The sequence below is a fragment of the Heteronotia binoei genome, chromosome 12, assembly GCF_032191835.1.
Source record: "Heteronotia binoei isolate CCM8104 ecotype False Entrance Well chromosome 12, APGP_CSIRO_Hbin_v1, whole genome shotgun sequence".
Classification (NCBI taxonomy): Eukaryota; Metazoa; Chordata; class Lepidosauria; order Squamata; family Gekkonidae; genus Heteronotia; species Heteronotia binoei.
This window is the reverse complement of record NC_083234.1, coordinates 81,266,584-81,285,916: the sequence shown is the minus strand read 5'-3', so window position 1 is coordinate 81,285,916 and position 19,333 is coordinate 81,266,584. Positions and strand designations below refer to the sequence as shown.

At 51.4% G+C, this 19,333-nt stretch overlaps 1 protein-coding gene across 1 annotated transcript in view; it reads right to left on the bottom strand.

The window, feature by feature from the left end:
* Positions 1-6,171: 6,171 nt before the first annotated feature.
* GPSM1 (G protein signaling modulator 1) overlaps positions 6,172-19,333 on the bottom strand; it is a 47,679-nt gene continuing 34,517 nt past the window's right edge. The window contains exons 12-14 of the mRNA XM_060250654.1: positions 10,191-10,350; positions 8,627-8,841; positions 6,172-6,369 (exon numbers count right to left, since the gene is read on the bottom strand). Of these exons, the coding sequence (XP_060106637.1) occupies positions 6,172-6,369; positions 8,627-8,841; positions 10,191-10,350 (573 nt within the window). The remainder of the gene's footprint in view (positions 6,370-8,626; positions 8,842-10,190; positions 10,351-19,333) is intronic.

Genomic DNA, 19,333 nt, shown 5'->3' with positions numbered 1-19,333 from the left:
GTCCTCTCCCACTCCCCTGCCTTGTGCTTTCTTTGTGGGGCTTGGTGGAAGAGCGGGGGCATTTGCCTGCGAATCGATCTGTTGGTTTTTTTAAGTGGGTAGAATCGCCTGGCATCTTGGAAGACGCGCTGCCGGAGGGAGGCTGGGCGCACGGCGTGTCCGGGTGGCAGGCTTAAGAGAAGACCACTCCATCCCCCCCCCCCCCCGGCCGCCCATCACTCCGTTTAAAAGCAAGGAGAGATCTGCACATGCTTCACTCGAGGTCTTGCCCCCCCCCCGCCGGGTCCTGGTAAAGAAGGCTGGCCTCGGTCTTGCCGGCGTTAGGGGAGAGAAAGCAAGCTCTATCCTCGCGCCACTGAAAATGCGCCTCCGGTGTGCGGAGGCGGGACGAAGAGGGCGCCCGGGAACCTCCCCATCCTCCGTCGTCGGGCTGCTCGAGAGTAACAGGTCCCCGCGGCTCTGATTTGGCTCTCCCGGGGCTGCCTCCCCCCTCCTCTCTCCAGAGCACAAAGCCCCGGCCTGCCTCAATCTCGCGCTGTGTGGCCTGGCTGGCGTTAAATCCAGGAAGGGGAAGGATTTTTTTTTTTTGCCCCGGGCTGATTCCAAAGGTCAGGTTTCCTATTTGGAATTGTGCGAGAGCGTCAGGAGTGGTGGCGGTGAGTGCTGATGAGGCCATAACTCAGGCATTTGGACAGCTTGGCACAGCTGGGAGTGCTGAGAAAGCCTGTCTTTCCATGTGCTGAGCCTGGCCTCCGGAGGGTTAGTGGCAGCAGGAGCAAGATGGGCCCTCTCTTGTTCAGAGGGGAGCCTCCATACCCACGACCCAGATCTCCAACCCTGCCAGGCACTCAAAGCCAGAGCTGCGGATTTAGAAAGAAGGGATGCTCAGCGAGTGGGCTTGCAACAACCTCTCTCTCTGTGTCTCTCTCCCTTGTTATTTTTGCTGTCAAGTCACAGCTGACTTATAATGACCGCCTAGGGTTTCCCAAGCAAGGGATGAGCAGAGGTGGTTTCCCTTTGCCTTCCTCTGCACAGTGAGCCTAGACTTCCTTGGTGGTCTCCCAAGACAAACCAGGGCTGATCCTGCTTAGCTTTTGAGACCTGATGAGATTGGGCCAGCCTGGACTACTCATCAGGACAAAAGAGAAGCCATGTTGGATCAGGCCAATGGCCCATCCAGTCCAACGCTCTGTGTCACACAGTGGACAAAAAAAACAGGTGCCATCAGAAGGTCCATCAGTGGGGCCAGGACACTAGAAGCCCCCCCCCCCCCCGCAAGCACCAAGAATACAGAGCATCACTTGCCCCAGACAGAGAATTCCAACAATTTGTTGTTGTTCAGTCGCACAGTCGAGTCCGACTCTTTGTAACCCCATGGACAAAGTCACGCCAGGCCCTCCTATCTTCCACCATCATCCGAAGTCTTTTATCCAGGTTGCATGCGAAGCAGAAAAATGCTTTTGGATGCTACACGATTTTTCCTTCCCTCTCCTCAGGGTGGTAAGCATGCACAAAAACCTATGCTTGAGGAGTTTATCAGGGTGCACGAAAGCACAAGTTCTGGCTTAATCTGCAACCCAAATCCTATTGCATTGTTTACTGACTGTCCTAGCCTGCTGATTGTATTGTTTTACTCTGTATAATCTGCCTTGAGTTTCAGTGAGACCGGTGGAATATAAATAACACACTCATAAATAAATAGGGGGGAACAGGAGAGAAAAATATTTCAGGGTATGTTGAAAAACAAAATCATTCTGCAGTTTGTAGTCTTACTTAGTGATTGTTTAGGTATTCTCTTTTGGGACCATAAAGCTCTCAAAGCAGTTTCCAGAGTTTTGAAAAACAAGTATTATCTTCTCCCCCTTTCCTTTGCTGCTGGGTTTCAGAAGGCATTTAATTTTTCTATTTACTTGATTTATAGTCTACCATTCTTACTGAGGTTCAGTGTGGATTACATAAACTTTAAAACAATGCAATAGGAAGAGGATAAGGCATATAACAATATAATTAAAATATATTAGAAAGTGCAATAAGAACATGGCAACTATAATAAGAAATGCAAAAAACAAGGTTGTTTTTTCTAGAAATTAGAAACAGCACAGTAAGAACAGGATAAAGTATACAGGATGCAACATACAGCACCTTGTCCCTTTATAAAAATGTTCTGTTGACCAGTTTTGTTTCCAGCAGGTGGCGCGGGGAAACGATGTCACAGGAAGTGATGTCACTTCCTGTTTCCGGCGGTGGCATGACGTCACCGGAAGTGACATCACTTCCCTTTTCCAGCGGCGCGCGCACACACATTCATTCCCCCCTCAAGGTGTCCCTGGCTGGCCTGCAGATATTATGGCCACCCTAACTGTTAGGACCGGAGTCTAGAAGTCTCAGCAAGCAGCCTTGGTCCAAAGGGGGGGGGGGGTGGAAATCAAGAAATAAAATCCTCTTGTACCCATTTATTCATAGCAGCAGCCAAAATGTTTTTTTCTGGTGGGTAGTCCCTGTTGCCTGATGCCATAAATGTCAAGCATGGTAAAATGCAAATGGTGATCTATGGTTTTAAGGCCCTCCATAAAGCTGGTCTGTGAAACATCATGGAGGGCCGAAGTAACATGGCTCTGTTATTCCACCCCCCCACCCCCCGCTTTATGGCTTTTGTAGTGAATTAGGAAAGAAAACTAGTAGAGAAGAGAAGGAGTGACACCTTCCCATACATTCCTGCATGGGAGTGTAGACCATCTGGGGAAAGCAAGGACGAGATACTGATAACGTAGTGAGAATGTAGACTTTTATGATAGTTTATGCGCCGGCTGGCATTCTTCACCCCTTCCCGTGAGAACCCTTTGATGTATGTCTTAAAAGAAGTGTATCAATGTATTGTTGGCATCACTCTCAAGGTCCTGCACCAAGAGAGCATCCCAATTTAGCAATAAACGTAGCTTTGTATCCACTTGACTTGTTCTTTTGGAAATCGCATGCTTGACAATAAACCCCAAAAGCAGTTCCAGGAAATAAGCTGTGGGGAGTCTGAGATCTGGTTGGCCTTAGGGGTGCTCATTGCTCTTAGGTCTTGTGGGGAAAAAGCTTCCCATTTCTCCAGAACTCTTCATCAGGCAGGACATATATTTTTTTAAAAGTGGTGGTGGGGGGGTGTCCCTAAGGGGAGGAAGTCCACCCGACTGTGGAGAAGTAATTTTGGGCCTGGTGGCATTGCTGGCCTCCAGTAGTGTTGCGGTTCCCTGAGGAGGAGGGGACGGAGGAGGCCTTGCCAGTGGACCGGGGTGGGGGGAGGACTGTGTCAGCCCGGAGCCCCACAAGGGCGACAGGAGGACCCTCATCAGCTGACTTCAAGCAGGTCTCGATATGCCATTTTTCTTTGTGCTTGAATGTTACCAATCTGTATGTTTCTTCCCTGGCATTTCTCTGCAGCCACACACACCCTGTTTTGCCACAACTGTCCCAAGGAGCAGGCACCCACTTAAACAGTTAACATTTTCTGGACAGTAGTCCAGCCTAGAGGTGACCATTGCAGGGATCACTGTGGCTGGGTCGTGAGGAGGGAGACAAGGACCCAGTGGCCTCACCAGCCCAAGATGGCAGCAGCTGTGACCTGGCCCGCCATACAGAGAGAAAGCGAGGCACCCAGACTCTTTCCCATTGGCATCAATGGTGCTCTGCCAAAGGCTGGGAGCTGCCTCTCCACAACTCAGGCACAGGAGCTCTGTCTTTGAGGGGCTTCATTCCAGGAGACTCTGCTCCAACCAGCCAGCCGCAGCTTCTAATGTTGTGGCCAGAATCAACCCAGCTCAGTGGATGTAGATGTGAAATGCCCTCCTCTTTCTGCCCAGGAATAGCCCCTTGGTGCAAAAGGATTCCTGTCCCCCCCCCATGAAGAAGGGGCCCCTTCTCAGGAAATGGACGTCCCCCTGCTCAGCAGCACTGGGCCCTGCTGGGGTCAACTGACCACTTCTACATCACAAGCCTCCGTGAAGCGGGCAGGACATTTTCTCCAGCCTCCCAAGTCCTTGTGTGTGTTGACGGAGTGGTCCGTTCTTGTGTCTTGAAAGGGCCTTCCTTCCCCAGCAGGTGGCAGCAGCGCCAAGTTAGCTGGGGTGGGAGATGGGGGCTTCGGCCCCCCCACCATCGCCTGAAGGGCACAAAGCAGCCGGAAGGGCCTTAGTACTATGAAGCTGATGCTGAACTGTTTGCACCTTCCCAGAAGGGCTCGCCTGAGAACTGCTTTGGGCTTGGCTTCCTGCATAGCAGAGAGCCAGTTTGGTGCAGTGAAGTGTGCGTACTCTTATCTGGGAGAACCGGGTTTGATTCCCCACTCCTCCACTTGCAGCTGCTGGAATGGCCTTGGGTCAGCCATAGCTTTCACAGGAGTTGTCCTTGAAAGAGCAGCTGCTGCAAGAGCTCTCTCGGCCCCACCTACCTCACAGGGTGTCTGTTGGGGGAGGAAGAAGATAAAGGAGACTGTGAGTCACTCTGAGTAAAGGGGGGATATAAATCCAATATTATCTTCTTTCTTATTTTCTCTGCAGTGATCCAAGGAGACCTGCATTGGATGGAATTCTCCTGGTCTGAATACAAAGCCTGTATGTGTCTCATGAGACTCTGCCCTAGGCTTTCTCTCCACTTTACCTACTTCCTTCCAACTTATAACCCTTTTTGGCCTCTACCCTGGCCCCTCCCCCATCTGACAATAACCAAGGCACAGAAGCCTTGGGAATCTTACACTGTAGTTGAGCTGTGTCAGCATTTATTTGTTACAGCTGGAGGTGCTGGTTTTATTAATCCCCCCCAACCATTTTTAGAAAGGTTGCAGATTGTGCTGCAACGCGGGGGCCTTACAGACCCATTTTGATCATTTGGCTGCACTTGAGCCTTCTGGACACCGCTGCAGGCCAGCAAGAGGGTGCACTGAAGGTGCCGCCTCACCCACCACAAGGTCTCTGCCCCCCACAGCAGCCGCTGTTGTTGCGCACTCCTGACTTGGCCTCCTCTCTCTGGCTCTCTTGGCCCAGGTGCCCTGCCATCCAGGGGGGCCCTCCCTCGTTTCCAGCTTTGCTTCTCTGCACAAGGCCAGAGACAGGCATCTGACAAAAGAGTCCCAAGAGCCTCGATCACAACATGTTTATTCACCCTGCCCAGCTCTGTTCAGTTACAAACTAATTTGGCAGCTGGTTTTTTAGAAGAAAATGATTTGATCCCCCCTCCCCCTGCTCATGAAGTTACATTCAACAGCACATGGGGGGGGGCGGGGAGGAAAGGGCCTGTCGAGTCCCTTCCACAGTCGGTCCAGTTCCTGGCTGGGGGCAAATGCACTGGAAAAGGGCAGCCTGCTCCGATTTGCCCTGGGCGGAGCTTCCTGCCTGTGGTCTGCTGGCTGGCACCTCATGCCCCACTGAGGAGAAGGGCAAGGCAAGGGGAGGGGAGGCAGCTGTGGGGCAGGGCAGAGGCAGGCCGTGGGAAGGGCCTTCCTGAAGAGCAGCATCTCAGGGCCTGCAGCAGTCGGGCTTGGCAAGGAGGTGAATGCAGCATCTGCCAGTGGGCAGGTGAGGGTCTCTGCTCAGCTTCCCTCCCTCTGAGCTGGTGGTTGTGCAACCCCTTCCAGCCCTCACCTAAGAGAGGGGCCTGGTCTCCTGGGGAGGTGAGAGGTGTGTGTTGGGGGGGAGGGGCCCACTTCTGCCTCCCAGGGCCCCAGGCAACGCCCCCCCCCCACCTTCTGCCTCCCCTCCTCCTCCTCAAAGTCTGAGCTGAGAGCAGATGCTCTGAGCTGCCCCCTGCAGGTGCCCGTGGCTGGCTGGTGGGGTTTGGCACGACTCCCGCAGGCAGGCAGGCAGGCAGGCTGCATCAATCCACCAGCCGAGAGCCTCCGGGCATTTGCCAGCAGGGCACGAAGGTGAAGCCTGCCCCCCCCCTTCCTCAGAAGTGTCCCTACTCTGTCATCAAGACAAAGAAGGTGGGAGAGGCGGCTTCCTCTCCGTGTCCCTCCTCTCCTGTTCTCAGCACCGCCCCCACCCCCACTCCCTCTGGTCCACTGCTCAGCACAGCAGATGCAGCCAGGCAGTTTGCACATCCCCCCCATTTTGCCGCATAGAGGGGTCGATGCTCCTGGGGGGTGGGGGTGGCGCTGGGCTCACCCATGCAGCAGGCAGCCCTGCAGGCTCCTTAGCTGGGGCTGGGCCTCTGCGGCAGCGGCTCCTCCTCCTCCTCGTGGGCTGAGGCCAGGTCCACCCTCTGCTCATCCAGGCGCTTGGCCTGAACACGCTGGATGAGGCTGAAGAAGTCCTCATCCGGCATCGGCATCGTGGGGCCAGGGGGGATGGAGCCGGGGGGAGTGCACCGCTGGTCCTCGAGGCGGGATGACTGCAGAAGAGTTAAAAGAAACACACGCACTCAACTTCAGAAAGGGGGAGGAAATGAGACAAAGGTAACACAGATGCTGCCTGTTTAGTTCCTACCAAGAAAGCTAAACGTCATCTGGGATTTAGAAGGGGGACGCAAAGGACAGTGCAGTGAGTGGAACATCGAGGGTGGGGAGGGAGTGCCAACTAGGGTGGTCGCAGGATGGTGTTACTCACCCTGTGTCTTAAGGGAGCCACCACCAACGACCACTGCACGCCCTGCGCAGCTCCCCACCAAGCACATCCAGTCAGCAGAGGCAATCTAGCCTAATGCTCAGCATGGCCCTGCTTGGGGTGCTTAAATCCAGAAAAGGGAGCCGCATCTAGTCAGCACAGATCTTTCTACAAACCCGAGAAAAGCCCCAAGTATGCAGAAAAATCTGGTATCTAAAAAAGTTATATATTGGGGGGATAAAACCCTCCCAAATGATAGCAGAAACATCTGTAGCTTGCAGCCCCCACTGGGCAACTTGCATGACTTCTCTGCACACAACAGAGGGGAGGGAGCAACCAAAAGCGGAAGGAAGACAGGTTGGCAGGTGGGAAGGAGACAAGGAAGCAGGGAAAGGGGTGGCGTTCTGGGAGGAAAGGGAAAGAGCAGAGAGCAGCAGAGTGGGGCGGGGGGAGACACACACCCCCCCCCCCCGATTCCTTGCAGGCCCTCCTGGTCTATGCATGAATATACCTGTTAATGTAACTAGATTTTCAACACAAGGCAACTGTCTCATGCTAACTCATTTGTTGTACACGAAGCCCCCCTCTCCCCCCCCCCCAGCAGAAACCAGACTCCGCTTTGCCTTTGGCAGAAGAGCAAGAGGCTGGTCCTACTCGGAGCGGCAGCTGAGGCTCTTCTCAACCACCAGGAGAAAAGCACCAGCTCAGGAAACCCGGAGCGGACATTGCCAGGGTACCTCCCTCCCTCTGCGCTTCAAGCTCTAAACTGGAGCTGCCCACCCAAGGAAGCTCCAGAGGAGCTTGACCCAGCATCCCCCCCCCAAGACGCTGCAGGGAAGGCCCCCCCCCAGTCTGTCAGGGGGTCACAGCTGGTGTGTTTGGGGCAGCAGGGCCTCAGGGGGGCCAGTCCCTGACGATGGCAGGTCTCACCCTCTCCGCCTTCTGCACTAGGTGGCATCTGCATCCTGAACTATACTGCACTTCTGAGCAGGACTGCCGTTGCTTATTGCGATCCCGTCACTTTTGTGCTCGTTGGTATTTAACAAGCGTGCTAACCCTTTATATATTGATATAGTCAAGAGTATTAGTTACTCATTGGTTATGCCATCATTTATACCTCCATCTTGCTCTTGTGGCCGTATTAGTTGGCACGGCCTCTCCCCTTTGGAAGGGGGCACTCCAGCTGCAAGGACAGGAGGGGGCCTGGGCTGGGCTGGCCATGAGGACTGAGGCTGACCAGAAGGGGCTGGGGCAGGGGGCCTGGCTGGGCTGGCCATGAGGACTGAGGCTGACCGGAAGGGGCTGGGGCAGGGGGCCTGGGCTGGGCATGAGGACTGAGGCTGACTGGAAGGGGCTGGGGCAGGGGGACGGGGCCTGCAAGTAGAACTCAGCAGGTTGGAGAATGGGGCTGGGCGTTCAGGGGTGGCCTAAACCTGGCCTGGAATTGTGGCTTGTTCTTGAGTCTGGCAAGGCACAGCCTCGGGAACTCCCGCAAACAGTGTTTGCTGCCTGGTCTCTGGATAAAGCTGCTTTTGCCTGCACCCCCAGGAGTCTTCTGAGGGGACCTGGGCCAAACCTCACGCCTGAGGCTCTTCCGGGCTGCTGCCTGCCAGAGACACAAGGAACTCTGGGGAGGCTGGACTTTGGTCTTATCTGGCAAAATCATCCTCTTCTGCATCTGCAGTAACACCTCAACATGAAGCACTCCAATGGAAATGCCAGAGATCCTGAAACCGACACGTTGCTCCTGCTGCGTGATCCCTGAAGGGGCTGGCAGAACAAGGCCGGGGGGATGCAGGGGGGCGAGCATTACCTGCCCTCAGGGGGGCGGCACCACTGGCCCATCCAGTGATGCCCTCTTGGCCCTGTTCTTGTGTAGGGACATGCTGGGGGAGGCGGGAGTCCCTCTTCCATTGTGTCCCAGACCTGACCACAACTGGGTCCCTTCTGCACTGCATTCCTGTGCCTGGCTTCCTGCTGCAAGGAGCTGCGGGGATCATGTGGCAGAGGGAACCCGGAGCTCCGCCCCCACAGCACCGGCAGACCTGGCATTTGAGGAGCATGTTGAAGAACTCGTCGCCCGGCTCCTGAGCTTCGCCCTCCATGCGCAGGTGGCCAAGGTTGTTGTGTGTGATGCGCAGGCCGGGCAGGCTGCCCACACTGGCACGCTGGTCATCCAGTCGCCGGCTCTGGGAGCTGGAGATGAGGTCGAAGAGCTCTTCCGTCTGTGGAGAAGCCATGGAGGAGGAGGAGGACTGGGCTAGGAGACGAGAGGGGAAGAAGAAGGGGCACAGGTGAAACCCAGGAAGAGAAGCTGAGCTTCTTTCTTACCATAAACCAATTAAAACTGCAGCCTGAGTCTCCCCCCCACCCCCACCCTGCTCAGAGTGGAAGCCGGCCACTTGGCAATGCAGCTGCCTTCCCACCCCAGGCATCTGCAACTCTGGCCTTGGGAAAGCTCAGAGGCGAAGCACGAATCCCCGTTGTTACCAGCAGTCTAACCTGGGTCAGGGGGCCCCAGCATGGTGCCTGTGGGCACAGTGCCCTCCTCATGCCTTTCCTGGTGCCCGCTGAAGGTTTCCAGAGAAAGCGGGTGAGGCTGTGTGGGGCTTTTATCCAGCCACATCCCGGCTGGCCCGGGAAAATCCGACTGGTTGTGCAGGTTTCTGAAGATTACGGTTCTGGCAGCAACTGCCAGCCCACCCCAGGATCCTCGCCATGTCCCTGAAGGGGAGCTGTGGCAGCCACCTCTTTCTGGCTGGGCCCACCACACTGGGCCAGAATTCTCATGCTGCCCACAGGCTCAAAAAGATCAGGTCTGAGCAAAAGGCCACAGAACACTCCCCCCGCTTTGTATTTCAATTTAGTAGGTGAAGAGATGCAGCTCCCCAGGACAAAGCCCGCAAGGGGTCAGGAGGACACAGTGCTGTCCCTTGGACTGGTCTCTCCAGGGGTCTCACGCCCCCAACCTAGAAAATATCATGGTGGCGGCAGGGGTGGGAGGAGTTACAGCTTTTCTTGTAAGAAAAACCTACACAAAATTTGCAAAGGAGAGAAGACGTTTTTATACTGCTTTTGTGTGTCCATTCCCTTTTAGGAAAGGTGCTTGTGCTCCTGGCCATAAAGTCGCCAGGCCCCTGACCTGCACTCTCCCTCCCGACTGCTGCTGCTGCTGCCGCTCCCTCAACAGCTGGGCCTGGGAGACGGGAAGCAAGAATGTAAGAAGGGGAGGCAGGCAGCTTCCTTTGGTTAAACCCTTTCCAAAACACAACCTTGACCTCCACAACCCTCCCCTCCAAAGCTGACAAAAACGCCAGGGGCAGAAAAGGAAGAAAGCAAAACGGGAGGGAGGGAGGGAGAAATCCCCAGCAAGGCAGTGCCTCTGGCATTGTGGGGGAGGGGCTTCTGGCTCACAGGCAGGGCAGAAAGAGGGGCCCTTGACGCTTGCAAGGCTGTTCTCATAGCTGGGTTTATCCCACAGACACCGGCTGTGTGTTCCTGCAGATTCTACACTGGGCTGGATCCCTTTCACGTGGCCTGCCAGCCCCTGGGCGAGGAGGGGCACCTTCCGTGGCAGTCAAGGACCACCACCAAGCGAGGGCAGCTCACATAGTCTCTCTTCCCGGACAGGCAGTGGGGTGGAGGCAGCTTCCCCAGTCTCCTTCTGGCCTTCCTCCAGGGGGCAGCGTTGGTCATCCATTCGGTTGCTCTGGAATTTGCTCAGCAAGTCAAAGAAGCACTCCTCTTCCGAAGAGGCCCGCTTGAGCTTCTGGGGGGAAGAAGAAAAAGAAGAAGGGGAAAATTGCAGCACAATCCACAGCTGGCTTTAAATCAGAGAATCCCAGAAGTAGACCACGTAGGCCTCAACTGTTCTCTGTTTCAAAATGGGACATGGAAATAACCTGTAGCCAGTCCTAGTTCCAGTGCTTTGCTAGTTGTTCCTGGGCTAGTTTGACTAAATGTTTCAACAGTTATCCACAGCAAAAGCACATGAAGAGGGTTTTGCTGGGGGGTGGGATGGAGTGAGGCAAAACTCGCACCAAGTGAATACCACTGCAGGAAACCATCCCTTCAGGATCCCGTCCAAGACCTGGAGAGCACATTGGCAGAGCCCTGCAGAGCCAGACGGGGCCTCCAGCATCCAGATCCACAGAGGTCCACAAAGGGCCAGCAGAGGCCGAGGCCTTCCTGAGCAGGCCTCCCAAAAGCTGGCTGCTTCTCTCTCAGGTCTGGAGGCGACTTTCACTCACCATCACCACAGTTCAGCGGCCATTGGTCAACCTCTCCCCTCCATGGCTCTCATACTCTTTACACTTGTGACTACTGAAGCAAATCCCTCATTTATTTAACTTTTTAAAAATCATTTCTAGCCCACCTTTCTCACTGACACTCAAGGCGGATGAGAGGCCATGAAGGCCATCCAGCGAGCCAGGAGAGAAGGCAGATCTGCTGGGTCTGAGCTCAGCTTGCAGCCCTTGAACCCCAGCCAGGAAGCCCTGCCTCAGGACTCCTGAAGCACAACTGCATGAGGAGGGAGGCTTCAGCATATCGTTGCTAATTCCAACACGACAAATGATTTTTGGCAGAGTTTTATGTCGAGATTGAGTCGTATGAGGGATACGACTGATCCCTGAGGAACCCCACAAGACCAGACACATGGTGATGGCCAGCAGTCTCCTCCCAGAGCAGTCCTCTGGGGCCAGCTCATCAGGAACAGTTTAAACCAATCCACGGTGCCTCACTTCTGACTCCAAAGGCCTTCTTAGCAAGAGGGCGGGGCCCACAGAACCAGTGGCTGCTGGCCAATCCCACATGAGCACCAGAGTGGCACAACGCTCCTTGCCTATGCGTCAGCGGAGACCCTTGGGTGCCTCCACCAGCCCCACCTGAAGGAGAGTTCCTTCTGTAACTGCTCTCTCGATCCTTGGCCCAGCAAGGGCAAATGAGAGACCAGGCACTAAATGGCCACATCATTAAGAACATAAGAGAAGCCATGTTGGATCAGGCCAGTGGCCCATCCAGTCCAACACTCTGTGTCACACAGCGGCAAAAATTTTTATATATACACACACACTGTGGCTAATAGCCACTGATGGACCTGTGCTCCATATTATTCAGTGCTCCATTATTCTCTGGGGATGAACACTGACCAAGGCAGGGACTGACTTATGATGGACACCAAGGACTCACTCATGTCGTCCTTACAGGATTTCAGTAATCATGATGGACAACAGTAAAATTCACATTCCCTCACAAAATATTTTAAACTGCAAGACATACGAGCGTCTCTACACTCAACTCAAAGAGCATCCCTCTCCCCACACTATTTCCTTTCCCTCCCCCAGCAGCCTCCATGCCCCCTCACCTTTCCCTGCTTTCCCCCATCTCACTCACCCCCCTTTATCTGCCATCCAAGCTTTCAACTCTTCCTCCTTCCTTGCCCCTGGCAGCCGTCCTGCCCGCCCACTTACCTTTTCCTCTCTCCCTCTTCACCTTCACCTCATCTCCCTTTTACCTGTCTTTGGTCTCTTTCAATCTCTTCCCCCTCCACTTTGATTGACAGGACTGATGCCTGGAGGCCTCAGCAGTACTGTGGTGGTTGCCAAGCAACCCCCCCCCCCCATGGCCATTGAGGCCTCTTGGGACAGGCAGGTGAGATCTCGATGGGCATTCATTTTGTCAAGCTACCTGTGTTGCTGGCACTACTTTGGGTTTTTAAAGAAGCACAGACAGAGAGACATCTCTTTCAGATTCTTCTGCCAACCTGGAGCTTCAAGGCACAATCGCTCTTTGAACGCTGGCTCTCCCAGATTCTAGCAGGAGTCCAGCAGCAGCTTCAGGACCAACCGAGTCTTATTCAGCATGCAAGCTTTCGTATGTGTTCAATACTGGGCTCAACATGGGGTTCAACCAGGAACATGCTGTATTAGCAGCTACACACTAAGACAAGATGGTGGGGCCGTGCCCCCGCTTCTATGCCTGCGCGAACAACACTCCCCCTCCCAATTCCCATACCAAATCATGGCGGTCAAGTTTCGCGCCAAAACCACTCATTGGTTGCTGTTCCAAGTTCAAATCTATCAGAGTCTAGCATTTCCCATGGCTGCCCGTGAAAGCACCACAAGGCAGCTTTTCTCCTCCCCCACCAAATCTGGGGTCTCCTGATAAGGGGCCAAGGGACGGAGCGTTTCCCTCGGGTTCCGTGGGACAGGCCAATGGCTTCTCCTCAGGGGCAATAAGGCCAGCTGGCAGCTCTTTGGAGAAACGATCCACCCGGCCTCCCAGCTATCTTCCGAAAGAAGGACCCCCCGCAGCACTTTCTCTGCCATGTAGCCCCTCGGAAATCTCCTCCCTCCCCCAAGCCAGGAAACAGCCCTGCCTCCACTGGGCTCTTCAAAGGCTCCCCAAAGGGGAGGAGAACGTCGCCAGCACAGGTGGAGTGAACACCCTGGTTTTGTAACCGAAGGAAAACAATTCCTCTCACAGCACAGCTGCCCTCCACTTCTATTTAGGGCAGCATCAACATTAGCAGCCAGGGAGGTGCAAAATGGCCCTCAGCAGACTGGAAGCCGATTGGGAGGGCAATTAAACTTCTCCTTCTGAGAAACCAGAGCAAAGTCTGCTATGAAAGGAGCCCCCCGCCCAGTTTGCGGGCACTTCAGAATAGTGAGGGTTTTTTCCAGGGTGAAGCTGCTCTCTCTGGCCTCCTGCTTCAGTCATCCCCCCTCATCTTGGGGGGCTTGCGAAGAGGTCAGCTGGCAAATCAACCACAAAGGGATGTCCCAGGGAACATCTGCAGAAGGAGAGGGGAGAGTTCTGCCTCTTCCGGGGGGGGGGGTGTCCTCCTTCTTTCTGAAGGGCTCCTTTCCTGGGGTAAAGCAGTGCAGCTTCACCAAGATGGTTCCTGCATACAAATAGCCTTTTTAAAATGATCTGGCAGGGAATAAAACACAGGCTCTGCCCAGGGAACTGTGCTGTGTGCCCCATGTCCAGGTCTCTCCAGCAGCAGCCTCTCCCATCAAGGCCAGCAGGAAGGGAGGGAGGGGTCCAAGGTAAGGAAGGCCAGGGGGCCAGAACGGGGGGGGGGCTTCAAGGCATCTCGAGCCTCCAGCTGGCCGCACCCCCAGTGCTCTGGGCCACCCGGGCCGGGGGGGGGGGCCTGCAGAGAGGAGCCAGCCCCTCACCTCGCCTTGCTGTCCTCTGGTGGCTGAGCTGAGGCCTGAAGGAGGCAGCAGCCATCATGGGATGCCCCCAGCCCCGCTTTCCAGGTATCCAGCAGGCACACAACAGAGAGGACCACCCCAGCCCCAAAGGAGACACGGGGGTGGGGGGGGTGGCGAGAGACTCTTCTTGCAGTGTAATGATGAGGTCACCTTCCCCACCGATCCCCCGAAACATGCCCAACTGCTTCTCCCCTCATCCCTCCAAAACTGCTCTCTGGTTTTTTGCGTGGTGTCCATTTCTCTCTCATTTACATTGGCTGATTAAACAGAAGGGGGATTTGCAAACATCTTCCTAGCCCTGAGGTTTAAGATCTGAGACACTCCTTGCCAAGTGATGATGCTGCAGTCAAGAGAGGAGGGCCCCTCTTCCACGGGATCTGTAGGCCAAGAGCCCTTGAGAGAGGGCAGGGCCAGCAAACGGGCCATTTCCTGGATCCAGGCAGACCTGACTCACTCGCAAAGCTAAGCAATGCTTGGCCACACATCTGTTTCTGAACGGAAGGCAGGCTGGCCCACTCCTCTTTGCTCAGTCTGGACGCGGAGTGGCTTACAAGGTCAAAAAACCAATCCACAGCACTGCACAAATCTTCCCAACCCAGCCAGGAATCCCCTAATGCCAAACTCCCCGTCAGCAACAGAGTCTGCAGAGCCACTTTTCAGTCACTCCAGGCACCAACACTGGTTGCTGTTTCGGGAAGCTTTGTTTGGTTAGAAGTGAACCATCCCTATTGCTGTACTCAGAGCTGCCAGAAGACCTCAAAACAGATCTGAAGATGAAAACTGGATGGAGACTGAAGGACTAACGAACGGTTGGAAGCTCAACATTCCCACTGAGACTGTTAATAATATTTGAATGATGAATTCTAGAATTACAGCAGTGTTATTATTGCCTGAACTATGGATGAACTGATGAAGTATTCCTAATTTTTCATGTTCACTTTCAATTGAAGGTTCATTGTCTGATTTGTGATGGTTCAGTATTGAAAGGAATCGCTGAATACTGGCTGTTTTCTTCTTTGTCAGGTTCCCTCACATTTGTTCTGTGGGTCCTGCTCGCAGGGCCAACTTGCCCACTGGGCAAATTAGGCATTTGCCTAGGGTGCTGGGCAGAGGGGGCACCAAATTGAGCTTTCTCTCCCCTCCCAGCACCCAAGACAAATGCCTAATTGCTGCGGGGCAGTTAGGTGGCAGGCAAGCCACCTTCCACCCACCTCTCCCCGCAGTGCTCAGAGGAGCGATGCTAGTCTCGTCCTTACCCTCTTTGGCGGGCATCACAATAGACCCTTCTCTTAATAGAAAGTAGGAGGAGGCATTGCTCTCACCCCTCCCTTCCAGGACAGGAATTCGGCGGGCATTGGAATAGTGCTGTCTCTTAAAAGAGAACAGAACAATGACTGTTCAGCAGAAGGTCAGATTCAGATTCAACACCTTTAATGGCATAAAATAAGAAGGTACATTTTGCCAAGAATCCACATTGTCTCCTTGACCTCCATGAAGCAGCACTTTGCCTGCACTGCCGAGCCAATTCATGGCTAGTCACGGGAGACACAGAGCAAAGGTGCCTGACAAGGAGCCAGATGACAAGACGACAGGTGTACCCAACTAGATCAGGCCCCAACAACAGTGAGCCAGAAGTGGGGCGGGGGCACAACTCCCACCACCCTGGCCCAACGTGAGGAGGGAGATGGGCAGCCTGCAGGACAATGGATGGATGCACGACACCTCAGACTGGCCAGAGACTACTCCTAGGCCATGGGATTGACTCTCAGGTGTCTTCCGCCAGGAGGGAAGAGGCTAGGTGCAAATGGCACCCCCCTGAAAGGACTACCTATCTGGGAGTTCTGGGAACGGCTTGAAGGTGCAGAGTAGCCTTGAGCCCCCTTGGGAAAACACTAATTTTGAACTCTGTCTCTGAATGTGAATGCCCAATGCCTGCAGACTGCAATACAACAAAGGAGATGTGGAAAATGTTGGAAAAGCAGAGCTCAGATGCACAGGCCTTATTCCTAAGAAGGCGCATGCACAATTTTAAGCTGCATGAAGGTGAATCTATGTCAAAGCATTTAGATAATATCATGCAGGCTGCGTCTGAACTTAAAGCATCTGAGGACCCACCTTCTTATCACAGTCATTTGGTTGTACTGCAGTCACAGAAAGACTTAACCCCTGAATATGCTGTGAATTACTTAAGGGAAGAGGAAAATAGAAGAGAACTCTTGCAAACTACCAATAAAATGTCAGTTTTAAGAGTGCATCCTGGGAAAGGAAATATTAAATGCGTTATATGCAAGAAAATAGACCATAAAGCAATATCCTGCAAATATAGAAATGTTCAAAATCATAAAGCAAGCTCCTGTATTGGAGCAGCGACATCTAGTGGCCAAGTGGAGAATAGCAACCAACAAAAACGTGATTTTAAATCTGAAAAGCCAGCAGCTAAGAATGCCAAGGCTAAGAATGTGTCTGATAGAAATCCTACATATGCAATTACTGAATCAAATGCAAATCTTGAGAATCATTGGATGCTTGACTCGGGCACATATTTTCATGTTTGTAATCGAAAGGAATATTTTGTTGAATGGATGAAAACAATTGCCCAAATTTAGAGCAAGTCAATGGACAACTACTGAAAGTTGAAGGAAGTGGGGCAGTGATATTAAATGCTATGGATGAAAGTCAAGAAATTAAAAGAGTTACACTAACAGTGTGTGCATTTGCCCCTGAAGCTGTCAGCAACCTAGTCTCAACCAAACGAATTGTCAGAAGAAATCATGAGAAAGGAAGGAAAATGAAAATATTGTTGATCCTGAATTTGGAACTGAACTTATGCTTGATGTAGTTGATGGTCTTCATTATCCAAAGCTTGATGTTGATGATGATGATGATGTACAAAATGATGCTGAAAATATTTCTGATGCAATTAATGTTGGGCCAGTGTATAATACAATGTAATCTGTATGCAAGCACAAATCATATCTTCTTAAATGGCACATAACTATGGGGCACCGTAGTGTGCAAAGTGTGCAGAAATTGTTGAAAGAATGTAATGTTGATGTTATTGATTGTGATCAAATGAAAGCTGGTTGTGATATATGTCTAAAAGATATATGGGCAAAAATACTGTACACAATGAACAATTTCTAGAGATGGTATTCTTAGATACTGTAAGACCAATCAAATAATTGGCTGGTGCAAGCAGGTACTTTTTAACATTTATAGAAACTAAGTCAAAATATGTCTATGTCTATTTAATTAAAAGCAAAGATCAAGTATTTAATAAATTTAAATCCTATGTTGCTGCTATGAGAAATAAGTTTGGCAAAGTTCCAGAAGTACTGTTCACAGACAATGGAACTGAATACAGTAGCAGTTAGTTCCAAAGGTTTATGGAACAACAAGGCATTCAACATAAAACTACTACACCCTATTCACCACAGCAGAATGGTACAGCTGAGAGACTGAACCGAACAATTATGGAAATGGCCAGATCAATGCTAATGCAATCTGGACTGCCAGATTATATGTGGGGTGAAGCTGTAAATACTGCAGTTTATTTGCATAACAGAGTTCCATCCAAATCGCCATTTGAGATTTGGTATGGCAAACGACCCAGTTTGAAACATTTAAGGCCTTTTGGTTGCAAAGCATACGTGTTTGTACCTAAGGAGAAAAGGGGAAAACTAGACCCCAGAGCAGAACTTGGTATACTTGTGGGCTATGCTAATGGTGGAAGAAGATACAGAATCCTAGACCCTAATGCACGTACTTTCAAAGAATGCAGTGTGGTATATATAGATGGCAACAGTGTTTTGCAAACTCCTACGCAAGCTGAATCCACAGTACAGAATCCTATAGAGGATCTTACCTTCAGTGAATTTGCTATTTGGCCACCTGCAGAGATCACCTGTGAGCAGGCAGGTCCATCTTCACAAGAAAGCAATGAATCAGAAGGGGAAGCAGGAAGTCCAAGAGAAGCAGAGACAACCAGTTACTTTGAGAAGGACAGCAAGGAGCAACAAAGGTGTACCACCGCCAAGACTTGGTATTTGTGCAACAGTACAAACCTGTCAAAGAACCCTCAACTTGGAAAGAAATAAGTCAACTACCCAATCCAGAAGTCAACTATCCGATCCATATGGGTTAGGGATAGTAATGACATAAACAGATATTGTTACCATATGTTATTAATAAAATTGTTAAAACCAAAAGAAAGAAGTGGATGGATGCAATGAATGATGAAATGAAGTCTTTACATGACAAGCAAGCTTGGACACTTGCAAACTTACCTCTTGAAAGAACAGCTATTGATTGTAAATGGATACTCAAAAGTAAAATACAATCCTGATGGGAGTGTGGATCAATACAAAGCACGTCTAGTAGCAAAAGGATACAAGCAAGAACAAGGAATTGACTATACAGAGACTTTTGCACCTGTTTTAAGTCATGTTGCGTTCAGAATACTTTTAACAACTGCAGCCTCGAAAGGTATGCAAGTTGAACACGTGGACATTAAAACAGTCTTCCTCAATGGAGACTTAACAGACAAAATCTCCATGGAACAAACTGAAGGATTTGAAGGAGTTGGAAAAGAAAAACTTGTGTGTAAACTTCAAAAGGGAATTTATGGATTAAAACAAGCCACAAGAGGTTGGTCAGATAAACTGACAGAACTACTAAAGAAGCAAGGTTTTCAGCAAGGGAAATCAGAACCCTGTTTGTTTACAAGACTCAAAAATCGACAATACCAGAACATATTGACTTACGTTGACAATCTGATTTTATGTTGCTACAACAAGGAAGACATCCAAGAAATTGCTGATGAGCCGAATAAAGATGTGGAAGTCAAACAACTGGGAAACAAAACATTACCTTGGAATACAAATTGAAAGAGCTGAAGATGGAAGTTTTCTGCTGAACCAAAACCACAAAATTATGGACTTTGTTGAATTCATGGGAATAAAGAAACAGGGAAACAGTACACCACTTGATCCAGCAAGAAGGAAGAAGGAAAATTGCTTGAAAACAATCGTGAGTATAGAGAAGCAATTGGAAAACTACTTACTTAAGCAGAATCTCGAGATCAGATATTTCTACTGCTGTTGGAATCTTGAGTAGAAAGACAAGTTCACCATATTATCATGATTGGAATGCCATAAAAAGACTGGCAAGATACCTATCTAAAACTGCTCATTACAAATTACTAATTTCAGCATGTGACAACCCAAGACTAGTAGTCTACATGGACGCCAACTTTGGGAGAAATGGAGATGGAAAATCCACAAGTGGAAACGTATTCTTCTATGGAGATAGCGTGATTGACTGGAACACTAAGAAACAAGCAGTAGCTCAATCTGCTGCTGAAGCTGCTCAAAGGGCCTGCAATGAACTGGAATGGATTATTTTTCTTCTTAAGGAATTTGGAATAGAGGAACCTAAACCAGTACTCATGTATGAAGACAACCCAGCATGCATAAACATATGCAAAGCTGAGAATATAAAACTAGACAACAAACATATTGTCATCAAGTG